Source organism: Pelobates fuscus, chromosome 2 (assembly GCF_036172605.1).
Source record: "Pelobates fuscus isolate aPelFus1 chromosome 2, aPelFus1.pri, whole genome shotgun sequence".
NCBI lineage: Eukaryota > Metazoa > Chordata > Amphibia > Anura > Pelobatidae > Pelobates > Pelobates fuscus.
The window spans coordinates 83,733,667-83,751,219 of record NC_086318.1 but is presented as its reverse complement, the minus strand read 5'-3'; the positions used below and the strand labels follow the sequence as shown (position 1 = coordinate 83,751,219).

Here is a 17,553-nt window from a genome sequence, read left to right as displayed (position 1 = left end):
AGTGTACTCATCTGTTGTTGAACCTTATTAAACTGTCGGCATCTATCATGGGTGTATAATTATAGTGAGGAATAATCACAAAAATAAAGTCAATATTTTATAGAACAAGATAAGAGTTTTGAAAAAGTTAAAGGACCACTCTAGTGCCAGGAAAACATACTCGTTTTCCTGGCACTAGAGTGCCCTGAGGGTGCCCCCACCCTCAGGGACCCCCTCCCGCCCGGCTCTAGAAAGGGGAAAGGGGTTAAATCTTACCTTTTTCCAGCGCTGGGCGGAGAGCTCTCCTCCTGCTCTCCTCCTCCGATCCGCCTCTTCTCCTCCCCGTCGGCTGAATGCGCACGCGCGGCAAGAGCTGCGCGCGCATTCAGCCGGTCACATAGGAAAGCATTCATAATGCTTTCCTATGGACGCTGGCGTGCTCTCACTGTGAAAATCACAGTGAGAAGCACGCAAGCGCCTCTAGCGGCTGTCAATGAGACAGCCACTAGAGGACATAGGGGGAAGGCTTAACCCATTCATAAACATAGCAGTTTCTCTGAAACTGCTATGTTTATGAAAAAATGGGTTAACCCTAGAAGGACCTGGCACCCAGACCACTTCATTAAGCTGAAGTGGTCTGGGTGCCTAGAGTGGTCCTTTAATGTCCACTTTAAAGCCACCCGTTAAAATGAATAATAACATATATTGTATTATAGATATATTAATGTCCTATGCTATAATGGACTTTACATGGTTATGTGAACAGGAGGTCAAATCAAAATACGTTTGTAAATCATGTGTTGTTCACATGACTTCAATCTAAACAAATTTTGTAATATAAATTCCAAATCTGTGTAGTTAATGAAATATATATCTGAAGTCATGGAACTGTAATAAATAATTATATGTATCAGTATGTCCTGTGACATTTTTAATCTAGAGTACAGTCATGAAGCTACTAACTAGACATTAAAAAACCATACGATAATGTGATAAAATCTGCCTACTAACCAATCCACTTAATGGTACAGACCCAATTAGTCTTAACTAACTCAATAAAAAAACACAAAAATAAATGAAATAGTTGGATCAATGTTCCATTATTTAATTGATTCTTTATGTTGTTGTTGTTGTTTTGTTCTGTTTTTTGGAGAAATTACAAAGAGAACCAATCTTCCAGTTTCTGTTAGCACCCACTTGCAATTCCTCCACTAAACATTTCATGTACTTTGCTGGTTCTGTAACTGCCAAGATTCCTTCACCAAGTCTGAAATGTCAGGAAAGAAGTTATGTTTATTTGGCATTTTTAATATATTGTTTATATAATGTATTAAAAAATAGAAAAAGAAAAAAGGAAGGAGGCATGCGCCAAAGATGAGTCAGATAGGGTATTACACAATAGAAACAGGTAAAAATGCAATGAATAAAATAATTTTAAAAACACAATTATTTAATAACACTTTTGACAATAAAACAAGTACTCAAAGGAGAATTAGCAGCAGCCCCAAAAAATGTAAAGTCTTGAAGACAAATGGGGGTTCCTAATGGTATCTTCCTTCTTGGGCTTGTTGGTCATCAGGGACACTCAGGATTTATAAAAAAAGAAAAAGAAAAGCTCCAATAGTGTAATAAGTCCACAAAAAATATATATATAAAAGAGTAAAAGAATTCCAGTCTACTCACATGTCCTAGAGCTTTAGCCAGCTCTGGTGTATTGCCAGGGCCGGATTAAGAGCACAGTGGGCCTGGAGCTGACAATTATGATGGGCCTAATTACTGACTCTTATCGACCCAAATCCCTAAAACAATCATACCTCCCAAGCGTGATGAATCTGATGAAGATGGTGCCCGAGGGAATCTCATAGGATGCAGCTATAAGAAAACACATACTCTATGCTAATCTCTCTCTAATTTATGCTTTCATCTTTCAAGTAAATCCATGACCCCTAACAGCAGTGTCCAGTGAAGCAGGAAGTCAATGGGCGGGGTAAAAGGGTGTGCCACTGGCGCAAATCACGTGACAAGACCTGCCAAAAGGGGTGAACATGCCCAAAAAGGGGGCATGTTTGTCCAAAGAATTGGAAGGTCAGCCTGGCATGAATACATGTCAGGCTGCCTGCCAATCCTGCAGGCTGCCCAACTAAGGACATACTATGCAGGCAGCACCTTGAACTTGACATAAATGCGTCTAGTAATGCGCTCACTCCATGCTTTCTAAGGACTGTCCCCTAGCACTCGCTGGTCCACTTGTCTCCTTACCTTCTTACTAGCAGGCAGAAGTTCCTGGTATATAGTCTGAGACAGAGAAAAGGTGTATGTAGTGAGTGTAGAAGAAAGGGGACATGCCACAGTGTTAGAGAGACCAATGTCTGCATTACCTAAACTAATTTTAATGTCAGCCAGTCCACACAAGTTTTGTTCCCATACATCTCTCTTAAGCTTCCAAACTTAAAGGGACACTATAGTCACCAGAACAACTACAGCTTATTGTATTTGTTCTGGTAAGTAGAATCATTCCATTCAGGCTTTTTGCAATAAACACTGTCTTCAGTGAAAATAACTCCACTGGCTGCTCCTTAGATGGCTGCTATAGGTGCTTCCTGGGGCAGTACTTCCTAGTGTGCAGCACTGCCATTCAGTGTCTCCACCATCTGCATGCAGACACTGAACTTTCCTCATAGAGATGCATTGATTCAATTTATCTTCATGAGGAGCTGCTGATTGGCCAGGGCTATGTTGGACTTGTGCTGGATCTGCCCCTCATCTGCCTAGTTGACAGTCTCAGCCAATCCTATGGGGTAGTATTGTAATTTGCTCAGACCACCACTTCTGAGCCAGCAGCTGCAGAATTGAATACAAGTAATATTTTACTATATTTAGGGAGGCAAGAAGGGGCCAGGGTGGTGGTTTTAACATAATAGGGTCAGAAATACATGATTGTGTTCCTGACCCTATAGTGCTCCTTTAAGCAAGAGTATGTGAAGAGTAGTTAAGGTTGCCACCTTTCTTGGAAAAAAAATACCGGCCTTAATCATTTGTATAATTAATTAGTTATGCGTGACATCACATGATGTAAATCACAAGGAGTGACATCAGAGAAAATTCTGTAAAATCACGAACAAACTACTCACAGTTTGATTCTGCTGTATAGATGGATTGCTCCCAGTGTCTCCCTGTCTCCCAGTGTCTCAGTGTCCCTATGTATCACAGTGTCAGGGTCCCCATGTCGCCCAGTCCCCTAGTCTGCCAGTGTCTGTGTCCCCATTTCTCCCAGTGTCCCAATGTCTCAGTGTGTCCCCATGTCACTAGGATACTGGGGACACTGAGAGACATGGGGACACTGAGAGACCCGGGGACACAGAGACCCGGGGACACAGAGACCCGGGGACACAGGGAGACATGGGGACACTGGGAGACATGGGGACACTGAGACATTTAGGGAAACTGGGAGACATGGGGACACTGAAACATTTGGGGACACTAAGACACTAGGGACACAGAGACATGGGCACACAGACACTGGGAGACTAGGGGACACTGGCTGGGAGACAGACACTTGGGGACAGTTGTGGACATAGACATGTGGACACTGGGACATATAGGGGCACTGGGAGACATGGGGACACCAGGCACACTGAGACACTAAGAACACAGACACTGGGAGACATGGAGACACTGAAACATTTGGGGACACTAAGACACTAGGGACACAGACACTGGGAGACTAGGGGACACTGGGAGACTACGGGATACTGACTGGGATACAGACACTTGGGGACAGTTGTGGACATAGACATGGGGACACTGGGACATATAGGGATACTGGGACACATGGGGACACTAGGCACACTGAGAGACATGGGACACAGACACTGGGAGACTTGGGGACACTGAGCTGGGGGACATGGGAACATAGTGTCTCCGTGTCCCAATGTCTCAGTGTCTCCCAATGTCCCTATATCTCACAGCGTCCCCATGTGTCTCAGCGTCCCCATGTGTCCCAGTGTCCCCTAGTGTCCCAGTGTCCCCAAGTGTCCCAGTGTCCCCAAGTGTCAGTTTCCCCTAGTGTCCCAGTGTCCCCAAGTGTCAGTGTCCCCAAGTGTCTCAGTGTCCCCAAGTGTCTCAGTGTCCCCAAGTGTCTCAGTGTCCCCAAGTGTCTCAGTGTCCCCATGTCTCCCAGTGTCTGTGTCCCCATGTGTCCTAGTGTCTCATTGTCCCCTAGAGTCTGTGTCCCCAAGGGCCTTAGTGTTCCCAGTGTATGTGTCCCCTGGTGTCTGTGTCCCCTAGTGTCTGTGTCCCCTAGTGTCTGTGTCCCCTAGTGTCAGTGTTCCCTAGTGTCAGTGTTCCCTAGTGTCAGTGTTCCCTAGTGTCTCAGTGTCTCCTAGTGTCTCAGTGTCCCCTAGTGTCTCAGTGTCCCCATATGTCCCCTAGTGTCTTAGTGTCCCCATGTGTCCCCTAGTGTTTCAGTGTCCCCATGTGTCCCTGCTGCCTTTCCCCCCATCCCTCACTTACCTGAGCTGTAGAGCTGCTGTCTGGACTCTGGCTGTGTTGCTGCTCCCCCACGGATCAGTGAGTAGTAGAGAGAGGCAGGGATATGCTGTGTAACTTCCTATCCCTGCCTCTCTCCACATGCAGTGACCCCTACTGGCCGGTGCTGGTATTGCAGAGTAATTTCCATTTATTCTGAGAAAATTACTTGCATTTGTATTGCCGGTATTACTGCAATACTGGCACTGGCCAGGCAGCTTAAAATACCAGCTGTGCCAGTAAAATACCAGTCAAGTGGCAAACGTAAGAGTAGTGTGCAAAAAAAAACAAAAAAAAAAACTTTTTTTTTTTTTTTTTAAATAGGCCTATTCCATGGGCCTGGGCCTGGAGCTGCAGCTCCATCAGCCCCTATGTTAATCCGGCCCTGTGTATTGCACATGCAGTGGTATTGATCCCCCCCACTTATAGGATATTGATAGAAGGTAGAAGTTGTTGTCACCGGATGAGTACAGGACCGAAAACAGAAATAAAAAAGCAACAATAGTGCTTACTGTGTAAAATAAAAGAACCACAAGTAATGCTAGGTAAAACGTACTGACACATTCCTGAGCAGGTAACACTGCAGCATAGGTGGTGTAATCCCCACCTGAGATTCTTGGTGAGATCCTCACTTTCAAAGTCTTGATATGAAAATAAAAATCTTACTTATATGTTCTGTATGTAGGCTTACCAGCAAAATCATAAACAATTTGATAGAGCAAACAGGAATTGCTCTGCCCAACAGGCTTAGGTGATATTATCCCCACCAAGGATATGGAGTACAGGAATCCAGCAGCAAACAGGTCCAATAAAAAGTACTTTTATTGATAAAACAAAAACAAAAAATGGTAAAAAAAATAGGGCAAAAGATTTATATAAAACAATATTTAAATACACTTATCGTGTTTCACCATACAGTGAATTTTTTGAGAAAGCCATTGTATGGTGAACCGCATTAAGTGTATTTAAATATTGTTGTTTATACTTTTACCCTAATTTTTACCATATATTGTTTTTTCTATCAACAAAAGTACTTTTTTATTGGACCTGTTTGTAGCGGATCCCTGAGTAACCCGACCGGTTTCCTCCACTAAAGCCCTCCTTCATCTGTTCAGTAACCCTTACAACAAGCAGGCATCCATTCTACCTCCCCCCCCCCCAGTAACTGGACAACACACAGTCCTGGAGGTAAAAACACTCAGCTTTTATGCACGGACCCCCACAGGGGGGATACAAATGCTCCCCCTGGGTGGCTTTCGCCTATACGAATGGCGGCCACGCAGGGGAGGGCTCATTAATTACTTCTCTTGCGGTTTCACACTTATGATGCAGGTGTGAACGTTCTGATTGATTGGTGTGAACATTCTAATGGGGTACTGCGGTGGTCCGCGTGCGGCAGGTGAACGGGTTCCATTTGATGAGCGCTCCCGAACGGTCAACAGGGCATATTACACAAAACACATAGAAATACATGGGGAAACGTACAGTACACATGGGAAAACACCCGAACGAGCAGTGGGCATCGTACTCAATGACGGGGGTCCGCCACACTGTTTGCTGCTGGATTCCTGTCCTTTATATCCTTGGCTTCCTTTACTCCATATCCAGAGCTGGCTAAAGCTCCAGGACATGTGAGCAGACTGGAATTCTTTTACTCTTTTATAATTTTTTGTGGACTTATTACAGTTTTGGATTTTTTCTTTTCTTTTTCTTTTTTTGAATCCTGTCCCTGTGGACCAACAAGCCCAAGTAGGAAGATACCATTAGGAACGCCCATTTATGTTCAAGACTTTAAATTCTTTGGAACTGCTGCTAATTCTCCTTTGAGTACTTGTTTTATTGTCAAAAGTGATTTTAAATAATTGTGTTTTTTAAATTACTTTATTTATTGCATTTTTACCTGTTTGTATTGTATAATACCCTATCATCCTTTCTTTTTTTTTATTTCTATTGCAATAGGGTTTTGGGAGAGAATTTCCCTTACTTACAAATTATGTTATCTAGCGCTGCTCCATCTCCTCTCTTGTATTAAAAAATAGGCTGTATCGTGTGGTGAAACGATGCAGCGTATTTAAAATGATAACTTTTTAAAATGTGTTTATTTTAATTTGCAGAGTTATATAGGGGAATTTTACAAAGATCACCAACATGGGAAAGGAACTTACATGTGGCCTGATGGATCCAAATTCACTGGTTCTTTTTATCTCAGTCGTAAAGAAGGCTATGGTACCATGCGATTTGCTGACAAAAGAAAATTCCAGGTATTTCTGTGCAAAATATATTATAGTATAATTAATGATACAAGAAGTGTTCTTTTCTAATTTAGGCTGTTGTTTTATCCCACATAACATGCAAAGAAATAACCGACATCTTAGTATACTCGGTATACTTAAGAGGAAGAGTATACTTTAAACGCTCATAAGTAAACCGTCATGAAAATCATTACAATAAACAAATTCCTTTTTATTGTATGCTTCCAGACACAAAGAATCAAAAGGAATCCACTGAAAACAACTTAAATGTTTACCAGTGCCACAGGCAGGGTTTGATAAAGGGTAGAAGTCACAAACCTTAAAGGGACACTATAGTCACCAAAACAACTTTAGCTTAATGAAACAGTTTTGGTGTATAGATCATGTCCCTGCAGTCTCGCTGCTCAATTCTCTGCCATTTAGGAGTTACCGTATATACTCGAGTATAAGTCGACCCGAATATAAGTCGAGACCCCTAATTTTACCCCCAAAAAATGGGAAAACTTATTGACTCGAGTATAAGACTAGGGTGGGAAATGCAGCAGCTACTGGTAAATTTCTAAATAAAATTATATCCCCAAAAATTATATTAATTGAATATTTATTTACAGTGTGTGTATATAATGAATGCAGCGTGTTTGTATGAATGCAGTGTGTGTGTATGAATGCAGTGTGTGTATTAGTGCAGTGTGTGTGTATGAATGCAGTGTGTGTGTATGAATGCAGTGTGTATATGAGTGCAGTGTGTGTATGAGTGCAGTGTGTGTGTGATGCAGAATGTGTTTGTGTATGTGATGCAGAGCCTTGGTGGGGGGGTGGGCATTTTTTATTTTTTTTTTAAATTATTATTTTAATATTCATTTTTTTTGTTATATTATTATAATTTTTTTATATATATATTTTTTTATATTATTAATATTTTATTTTATTATTATTTAAATTTGTATTTATTTTTATTCGTCCCCCCTCCCTGCTTGTTAGCTTGCCAGGGAGGGGGGCTTTCATTCCCTGGTGGTCCAGTGGATGGGCTGTGTAGGAGGGGGCTGTCAGGAAGCTGTTATGTCCTTTACAGCAGCTCCAGTCAGCTCCCTTCTCTCTCCTCCGGTTCGGTCAGCTCCCCTGTCAGCTCCCACTGTAAGTCTCGCGGCCACGAGTCTTACACTGGAGGAGGAGAGAGCTGACCGCACCTGAGGAGAGAAAAGGGAGCTGACAGGAGCTGCTGTAAAGGTAAGTTACAGCTTCCTGCCAGCCCCCAACAGGACCGCCAGGCTTGTAATGAGCCCGGCGGTCCTGGTCTGTATTATGGCAATGTAAGTTGCCATAATACAGACATTGACTCGAGTATAAGTCGAGTGGGGGTTTTTCAGCACAAAAAATGTGCTGAAAAACTCGACTTATACTCGAGTATATACGGTAAATCACTTTGTTTATGCAGCCCTAGGCACACCTCCAAGCGTGTGACTTACACAGTCTTCCTAAACACTTCATGTAAAGAGTAATCTAATGTTTACACTTCCTTTATTGCAAGTTCTGTTTAATGTAGAATTTCTTATCTCCTGCTCTGTTAATAGTTTGCTAGACCTTGCAGGAGCCTCCGGTCAGGGCCGTCTTTAATAATGATTGGACCCCGGGCAAGCATTAGACTGTTCCTCCCCATAGACATATAAAGACAGACTGACACACACAAATACATACACTGACAGACGTACTGACACAATGACAGACATACTGATGCACCCAGATAAATACACTGACAGACATACTGACACACAGACACATACACTGATAGACGTACTGACACACACACGGACACATACACTGACAGACATTGACACACACACAGACATACTGACACACACACAGGCACATACACTGATAGACATACTGACACAAACACTGACAGACATACTGACACACACAGGCACATACGCTGACAGACATAGATACAAATACTGACAGACATACTGACACCCACAGACAGGCATACTGACACCCGCAGACAGGCATACTGAGACACACACAGTCACATACACTGACAGACACAGACAGACATACTGACGCACACACACAAACATACTGAAACACACACACATACTGACACACACAGAGACATACTGAAACACACACACAGACATACTGACACACGTTAAACATTTTTAAACCCACCTTCCAGTTTCTTACCTTTTGCTGGAGGGTGGCATACTGGCATCCCTGGGGTCCAGTGTGGTGCCTGAGGCTGATAGGAGTGAGGAGCCCCCACCCTCATTGCCTTCTCACTCCCGCTCTGCTCCCTTCCGCACAGCTACCCTCTTTATGGGAGGAAGTGACTCGCGGCAGTTACTTCCTCCAATGTTGCCGAAAAGCAAGGGCCTGGTCGTGCTGTTAAAGAGCCGAAGGACCCGACCGGGCCCCTGCTGATAGAAGCCCACCGAGTGGCCCTAAATGCATGGGCCACCCGTTGGGCCTCCTTAGAGTGCGGGGACCACTTAAATTATTGAGGGCAGCGGGGCCCACAGGGCAGCTGCCTTGGGCCCATCAGGAGTAACTGGGCCCGGGGCAGCTGCCCTGTTTGCCCTGCGTTAAAGACGGCCCTGCCTCCGGTATGCTATTAAAGTTCCATTTACAGAGCAGGAGATAAAAGATTTTAAAATTAGTTACATCTGATTGAAAATCAAACCATTTTGATGCAGTTGGTGTGAGTCACAGCCAGGGGAGATGTGACTAGGGTGGCATAAACAGAAACAAAAGTGATTTAACTCCTAAATGACAGAAAATTGAGCAGTGAGACTGCACGGGCATGATCTCTACTCAAAAACTACTTCATTCAGATAAAGTTGTTTTGGTGAATATAATGTCCCTTTAAAGGACCACTATAGTGCCATGAAAACAAACTTGTTTTCCTGGCACTACAGGGTCTTTAGGTCCCTCCCACCCTCAGGGTCCCACTCTTGCCGGGTTGAAAGGGGCTGAAGGTGTTAAACTCTTACCTTTCTCTAGCGCCGGGCTCGCTGGGGAACTCTCCTCCCTCCTCCGACGTCAGCGCCGAATGCGCATGCGCGGCAAGAGCCGCACGTGCATTCATCAGTCTGTAAGAAAGCATTTCTCAATGCTTTCCTATGGACGTCACCGTCTTCTCACTGTGATTTTCACAGGGAGAAGCGTGGAAGCGCCTCTAGCGGCTGTCAATGAGACAGCCACTAGAGGCTGGATTAACCCTAGTGTAAACATAGCAGTTTCTCTGAAACTGCTATGTTTACAGCTGCAGGCTTAACCCTAGATGGACCTGGCACCCAGACTACTTCATTGAGCTGAAGTGGTCTGGGTGCCTATAGTGGTCCTTTAAATGCATTATCTATTTACAGTTTTGTCCAGGAGTTTTCATCCATTTTCACCAGTCAATTCCATCCCAGTTTGGTAAAAACTGTAACGTTTGCATAATACAGCAAGAGGGAGGCCTGGAGAACCCACAGTTTGTGTCAGAGCACTCAAAAATGATCTGCCACAGAAGTGAGGGATGGCTCCTGTAGCCTGCAACTGGTTATGGTGCTTAAATTAAATTGAGACCTTCTGGTTAATTCCTGGTAAAAAGAAGTGCAGGCGTAAAATGAGGTCACTATCACTGTGATTCCCAATTGTGGACAGGGTAATAATGCACAGTAATATTCTCACACCAAAGGTCATTTGAAGGGAAAAGTTCATGAGCTTTTTGTCTGCATTCTCATGTGCATGCTTAAAATTCCTCTCATAAAGTCACATCTTGTGGTTTGCTGCTTTCTAGAGTAATGCTGTCATCTAATCCAGTTTCTTGCTTTCTCATCGGGATTTCTTGATTGGAAAGTGGGGTGTCATCTCCCATGCGTTACGAGTAGATCATTAAATATTGTTTTCTGGTTCTCGTTATAGAATATTACTTTGGAATAAGGTAACAAAAGTGTTATCGCAGCTTTCTATTCCTACTTGTCTTAGAGAAGTACTTAGAAAAGCACAGTTTGCCATCTGTATTGAAATCTCGATTCATCATTTCATTTGCTGTCTTCCTTTCCTCTAGGGCCTATACAAGTCTGATGCTCGATACGGACCTGGCATAGAAACCTATGAAGACAACAGCCAGGATGTCGGGATTTGGCTTGGACATCATATCATTAAAATATCTGCTGTGGTCCCAGGGTCATTCTCCATTTCATGTTATCCAACGTTTAGTCATATGATTAATGAAGGAACATCTAATGGAGAATATTGCAGTCCAGCGTTGGAAGAGAATGAGGAGGAAGATCCCTTTTTTTATAGATACAAGAGCTTGCTCCGTGAGGACAGCTACACTCTGCCTGAACAGATCTACTTGTATTCTACAGACACAGATCACCTTCCACTCCCTCCATCAGTGCGCACAGATTTTGATCTCAAGTTCTGTAGGAGTACCGAGAACCAGGTGAACCAATCCAATGAGTACACATCTCCAAGTGGGCAGTGTAGCAGTGACCTGAAGGCAATCTATCTGCATGTTAACAAACACAGGTCAGTGTGCATACATACAAAAGATATAAAGCATAAAGCATGATGGTAAAATATTAAACTTTGTAGACTAACAAGGTTGTTTTACTCCTAAAGTTAGGAAGAAAATCCAGCCCCATTGGTATTACCTCTAATTTAAATTCAGTATAAGGTAATAAACTTTATTGAAACGAAAAAGGCACGTACAAAACAACATAATAATATATAGGTGCTAGTGTACCCAAAGAAATTAAGTGTGGGTAAAAAAAAGTGTATATTTAGTGGTAATTTAAAAACTACTAGATGTGCACCACAGAAAATCACTACATGAAAGTAGACTCCAGAGACTGCATATGTAACAATTAGATGTAACCTATAAACCAATTAGACACAAAGTAACAGACAAATGTCTGTAGTGTCAAATAAATTAATAAAGTGAGATATATTCAAAGTTATACGGTTGAGTGTTAGACATATGAGACAGGAGATTGAGGTAATAATTAAATAAGGAGAAAAGCAAAAGAACAGCCGTGAAGGCCACTCACGAAAAAGAAAAGTGGGATTAAAATAAAAACCACTATAACTAGCGTGACCGGAAGCAACCCATTAGATAATAATAATAATAATAATAATAATAATAATAATAATAATAAAACTTAACATTTAATATCTTAAGTTAAAATAGCCAGAGAAACATCTATTTGGCTACTGTCCAGTCGGCAGGGCTGCAGCAATAGTGAGAGACATATAACATAAACATTGTGTCCAATATATAAGATGTAATGTAACTGCCAGACATGTATCAAAAGGAAAAGTGAAAGTAAAGGACATCTAAATACAAGGTAGCATGCTTGCTGTATATTCCTAAGTACGTATCCTGAGGGCACCTCTTAAACAATCCTAATTCCCCCTTCCTGCCTGACTATGATAATAACGGTGAAGAGGAAAAGGAAAATAAATCATAAATAAATAAAAGAAAATTAATCCAAATAAATAATATAAATAAATAAAATAGAAAGTATGGGGTGTCAATCTAAACTGTCAAGAATAAAGCTGGAGCATCGACCCAAATCCGCAGCCACCCTCATACAAAACACGCTCACTTTAACCCTTTAGCTTGGGTTTTGAGTATTTTCTACATAGGGGGTCTGCCTTGAAGCAGCAGGGGGGTGGTTTAGTTAATTCTAGGAATTATACTTGATACATTTCTACTTACCCTCTTACCTATCTACACCCTCTCCCCTTCATGTACTCTACCTATTAAGGCTATATGGGCTGTATGTATGTTTACATTTTTTGACATACCCATATACATATATAAGCCTAGGGAGCTCTCTTTTTAGTTTAAAACGGCTTTATTAAACATAGACATTTCAGAGCGTGCCCTGAACGATGTACAATAACATGTAGCTTTAGCAATCATAATATAGAGGACACGCAGGTCCCAGCACATAATGTATGGACAACAATTGGGCAACGATGTGTATTATACAGAAATGGTGTTAGAACATGCTGAACCCGTCAGAGTAGACATATGGGTGACCAAGGTGCGGCTGAAAAATAGGTAGTCTTACAGTTCGCATGTTATGTCAGCCTGTTGGGTGTTTTCAATACGTTAATGCCGCCTGTGGGTCTCATCCCCGAAAAGGCGGTTGTGGTAATCAGGCCGAATATAGTGGCCGGTTGCTGTGTAGTGTTTCATGTTCGTGTTTTGTGATGTCGTGGTAGATGTGCGTTTCTCCAGTCTGGTGTGTGAATGCGTGTGTGTGTGTTGCATCCATTAGTAATCTCGGGTTGTGGCAAGCTACATCTGTTATTCGAATAATTTATGAGTTGTTGTCTGAGAACTTAAAGGCAAGATGAGTGAGAGATAGAAGAGGGAGATACGGAGGCGGGGGGGGGAAGAAGAGAAGACAGCAGTTGAGGGAAGGGTGGGGGGGGATGGGTGGGTAGGGGTCCCATTGCCCTTGCCCATGGCATCGCATGGATCGTAACATAGCTCAATCTCTATTCGGAGGGGGGCGCGGGGTTCCTCGGGTGGTCAGACGGTCGTCCCTGTCTGTGCTTTGGTCTGCTACGTAAAGTAGCCATTGGCGCCATCTCTCCACATTCTTGTCCTCGAGACCCATAAGGGTGGCCTGCATCGATTCTGCTCTATAGATCTCTTCTACTCGTTCTATCCATTGCGTTATTGTGGGGATAGTTGTCTGTTTCCAGTACAGTGGAATCAGCACTTTGGCTGCATTCAGCAGGTGTCTATGGATGCTTCTCCTGTATGCCCCTCTGGGGTCTGGTGTGGAATGTAGGAGGGCCGCTTCCGCGGTAAGGGTTTCTTCCGTCCCTAAAATTTCCCTTATTTTCTGTTGTACTTCTTCCCAGAATGGCTTAATGAGTGGGCAGTCCCACCATATGTGTAGTGGTGTACCTCGGTCATCCCCGCATCTCCAGTATGTGTCAGATATATTCGGGAATATCCTGTGTAGGCTATCAGGGAGCTCTCTTTTACGTATCCATGCCCGTTGGTTATCTGCTAAACTAATTTGAAATAGACTCTCTATATTATTATTTAATTATTACCTCAATCTCCTGTCTCAAATGTCTACATTCAATTGCATACCTTCTAATATATCTCACCTTATTCATTTATAGGACACCACAGACATGTGTCTGTTACTTTGTGTCTAATTGGTTTATAGGTTACATCTAATTGTTACATATGCAGTCTCTGGAGTCTACTTTCATGTAGTGATTGTCTGTGGTACACATCTAGTAGTTTTTAAATTACCACTAAATATACACTTTTTTTACCCACTCTTAATTTCTTTGGGTACACTAACACCTATATATTATTATGATGTTTTGTATGTGCCTTTTTTGTTTCAATAAAGTTTATTACCCTATATTAAATTTATTTATTTATTAGTTCATTAGGTGTATGCTTAAACATGTCCTTTCTCTCTTCCATTCCCTAGTTATAGACACAGTCTGTATCCTTCATTTCACTAAATATCAGCTCAGTGCATGTGCACCCTATCTCAGGCATGGTTTTAGTATGTGTCCTTTCTCGGGGTAGGGGCTTAGTCCATATACTCTCTTTGCCGATTAGCCGTGGGTAACCTTGGCACTCCATATATTTGTGAATTCCATTTCCATCTACATGTCTGTGCGAAGATTAGCATTCATTCACTTTAGTTTATGATCGTTTTATGCTTCCATCTCTTAAATGAAGACTCAATATGTGTTCTACCATTCCCAGGGTATAAGCTCAGAATGTGTCCTCCCATTCCTTACATATAGGCTTAGTATGTTTCCTACCTTTTTCTAGTTATTTGCTATGTGCATATCCTCCCTTCCAATAGGTATAGGGTTAGTAAATGTCTTCATTTTCCTATGTATAGGCTCAGTATGTGTCCTCCTTTACCCAAGATATAGGCTAAGTATGCACCCTCATTTCCCTATGTATAAACTCACTATATGTCCTCCTTTACTCAAGATATAAACTCAGTACGTGTTTTCCTTTCCCTATTGTAACAGAGCTTCCTGTACCCCGGTTGGGTACCTCCACCGACGGATGCTCCTAGTGCTCACCAAGACTCCAAGCACTCCACTAGACACCATCAGCACCGCAGTCCCCACGTCCAGCCTTACAGCTTGACTGGGAACTCGCCGTCTCCTACCCACCCTGGACCTACGACAAGGCTCCAGGTTCCAGTGGGTGAACCTCTCCTCCAAGAGAGAGTAGCAGGAACAGCTCTTAAAAGAGCTTAGTGCTTAGTGATTATAGCCCAGGGGAGTGTACAGAGTATAGCAATCCCCAGTATAGATGCAGCCTTTCCCCCCACACATGAGACGAGGCTCTATGTTGAGGGTAAAACAGGAACTGAGCAGATCTGAGGGTTTATTGAACAGCTTGGTCCTTTATACAGTTTTCCCCACAAGGTTACCACCCAGGTGGACCTTGTGTGGTTACTGGGACACAGGAACAACAAGCCAATAAAAAAATTCAGTCACTCCCATACAGTGTACACAATCCCTCCCCTCTGCCTGTGATATAATGAACGAAGACAATGGACTAACTCAATTAACTCTAAGCAGAAAAAAAACATACATTTTTACAAACCCTAAAAAGTACCCCAAAATACAACATATCCCCACAAAAGTCACCCACTGATAGCCCAGATCTGGGTGAACAACATATCCAAAAATCACCCAGATCGGTTCAGGAATTTCCTGGAAGTCTTATTTTTGCCCCACCGTGCACATGGTCCCATGCCCAAAACAGTTCCATACACTCGACGACAAAACACTGCTGGACAATTTAAGATGGCCGCCACCACATGTTTGAATCTGTTCCAGTTAAAAGTCCAAGGGGCTGAAACAGTACTTTTGAACATGGGTTATCACATGGCCCATAGTCCCAGCAAACAGGCCCCTCCAAAAACCAGTGGCGAGGTTACTTTCGCCACACCTATGTATAGACTCAGTATGTGTCCTTACATTTCCCTAGATATAGTGTCATTATGTGTCCTTCCTTCCCTAGGTACAGGCTCAGTATATCTCCTCTCGGTACAGTGCATTATAGTATGCATTCCTTCTCTCAATAATTGGTCCTTGATAACCACAGACTGTTGAATAATAATTGTTGAATAATAATATATCTTCCAAAAATGTAAAACAAAAAAATTCATTCTCAGGAACAGTCCAGAATACTTGAGCTGGAACCTTGGTTCTATAATGTGTGGAGACCGGGAGAGATTTGGCACCAAGGGGCCTCGTGAGCTCACAGCGGAGAGACTCATTAGGAAGGCTGCAGAGGGAGATTATGAAACCGTTTATAACATCTTGAGACATGACCTGGCTCATGTGGATGTATCAGATTTTAATGGAAACACTGCCCTGCATGCTGCAACTGTGAGTACATTTACATGTTTGCACTTCTAGGCATATTACAACACACAGTATGGTGATATGACATACTGGCCAATGAGCTCTAGATGCAGTAGTCTGTATCTATGGAAAGCAAACCTGAAAGAGGACCTGTCACTGTGGACATACGATGGGATGCTCCTGCTTTTTGCTTTACTTTTCACTTCTCGTAAAAAGAGCTTTTCACTAAAGAGCACTGCTCTTTAAATCTTATTTATTTTAAAAGATACCAATGTTTAGATGATCTAAAAGCTCAATTTACAACTACATGACAGTGTCGAAACGTTCAGCAAGGGGAAGGATCCGTGCACCAGTAAAAGCTTGGACCTTGTTTAACACCACGGCTGCTCCTATCTAGGACACAGGCTCTGACATTTATGCCATATGTTTTAATTTACTTAGATCCCCTTTCTTATACTTTCATTTCCTCCTATCTTCCCTTTTATTTTCCTTTCTCCTTAATTTCCTGTCTTCTTTTTAAAACTATTACCATTAAAGCTATTTTGAACTATACTGCTTTGCCTTTCGTATTAATTATCCTCCGTGTCGGAGACCTACCACTTACAATCTAATTTCATTATTATAAACCCAGTAAAGTGTTGTACAAAATAAATCATTGTGTCCTCTACACCATTTCATTAGTGAAAAAAACTGAAACAGGACTAGATAATACACACATTCCTTGAGTAAATTGGTCAGAATAAAATTTGAGATGCTGTGTACATTGTAATCTGACTCTTAACAGAAAGAAACAATTTCTTTTCAATACACACTTTAATGTTATACTAGTTGTTTCTGTCAACATGATTAATTCAATTTTGCTTCTACATAGAAGTCAAACAAAAGATCCCTTTACAGAATGATTATTTAATTTTCATTTGATCGACTGATCATCCGCAACCAATGAGCTAAGCCTTTCACTGCAGGGCTTAGCTCAGGTGAGCTAATAGCTGGGAGCTGTTCAGGCAGACCTCAAGTAAGAAGTCAAACTGTTCAAAAACTGTTTGGCTACGTATAATGGGGGAAGGGAGCTGTAGTGGTTAGGGTGCTTGGAGTATTCCTTTAATACAAGCTGTACCTTAACTTTTAAAGGGTTACATCAAGCACTATGACCAATGAATGGCGATAGCCCCGGCTTCTGAGCCACTGGACCACCAAGGAGCCACGGGGGCTCAGATAAGCAGGCAATGGATTGTCCAATTCCTGGGGAACCAGGCCAAGGTACTGTTGGCACCATAATCACTACAGTGGACTGTAGAGGTTATGATGATTGGAGTAACCCTTTAAATATTGTAACCTGACTTGTTATTGTATGTGTCATTTTATTTTTAGATATACTAATCAGCCACACCATTAAAACCACTTGCCTAATATCATG

The 17,553-nt window shown here is 42.3% G+C and overlaps 1 protein-coding gene across 1 annotated transcript in view; it reads left to right on the top strand.

Annotated features, from left to right (window-relative positions):
• The window catches only part of ANKMY1 (ankyrin repeat and MYND domain containing 1), a 57,940-nt gene that overhangs the window by 18,674 nt on the left and 21,713 nt on the right, over positions 1-17,553 (top strand). The window contains exons 3-5 of the mRNA XM_063442348.1: positions 6,621-6,767; positions 10,807-11,273; positions 15,944-16,160. Of these exons, the coding sequence (XP_063298418.1) occupies positions 6,621-6,767; positions 10,807-11,273; positions 15,944-16,160 (831 nt within the window). The remainder of the gene's footprint in view (positions 1-6,620; positions 6,768-10,806; positions 11,274-15,943; positions 16,161-17,553) is intronic.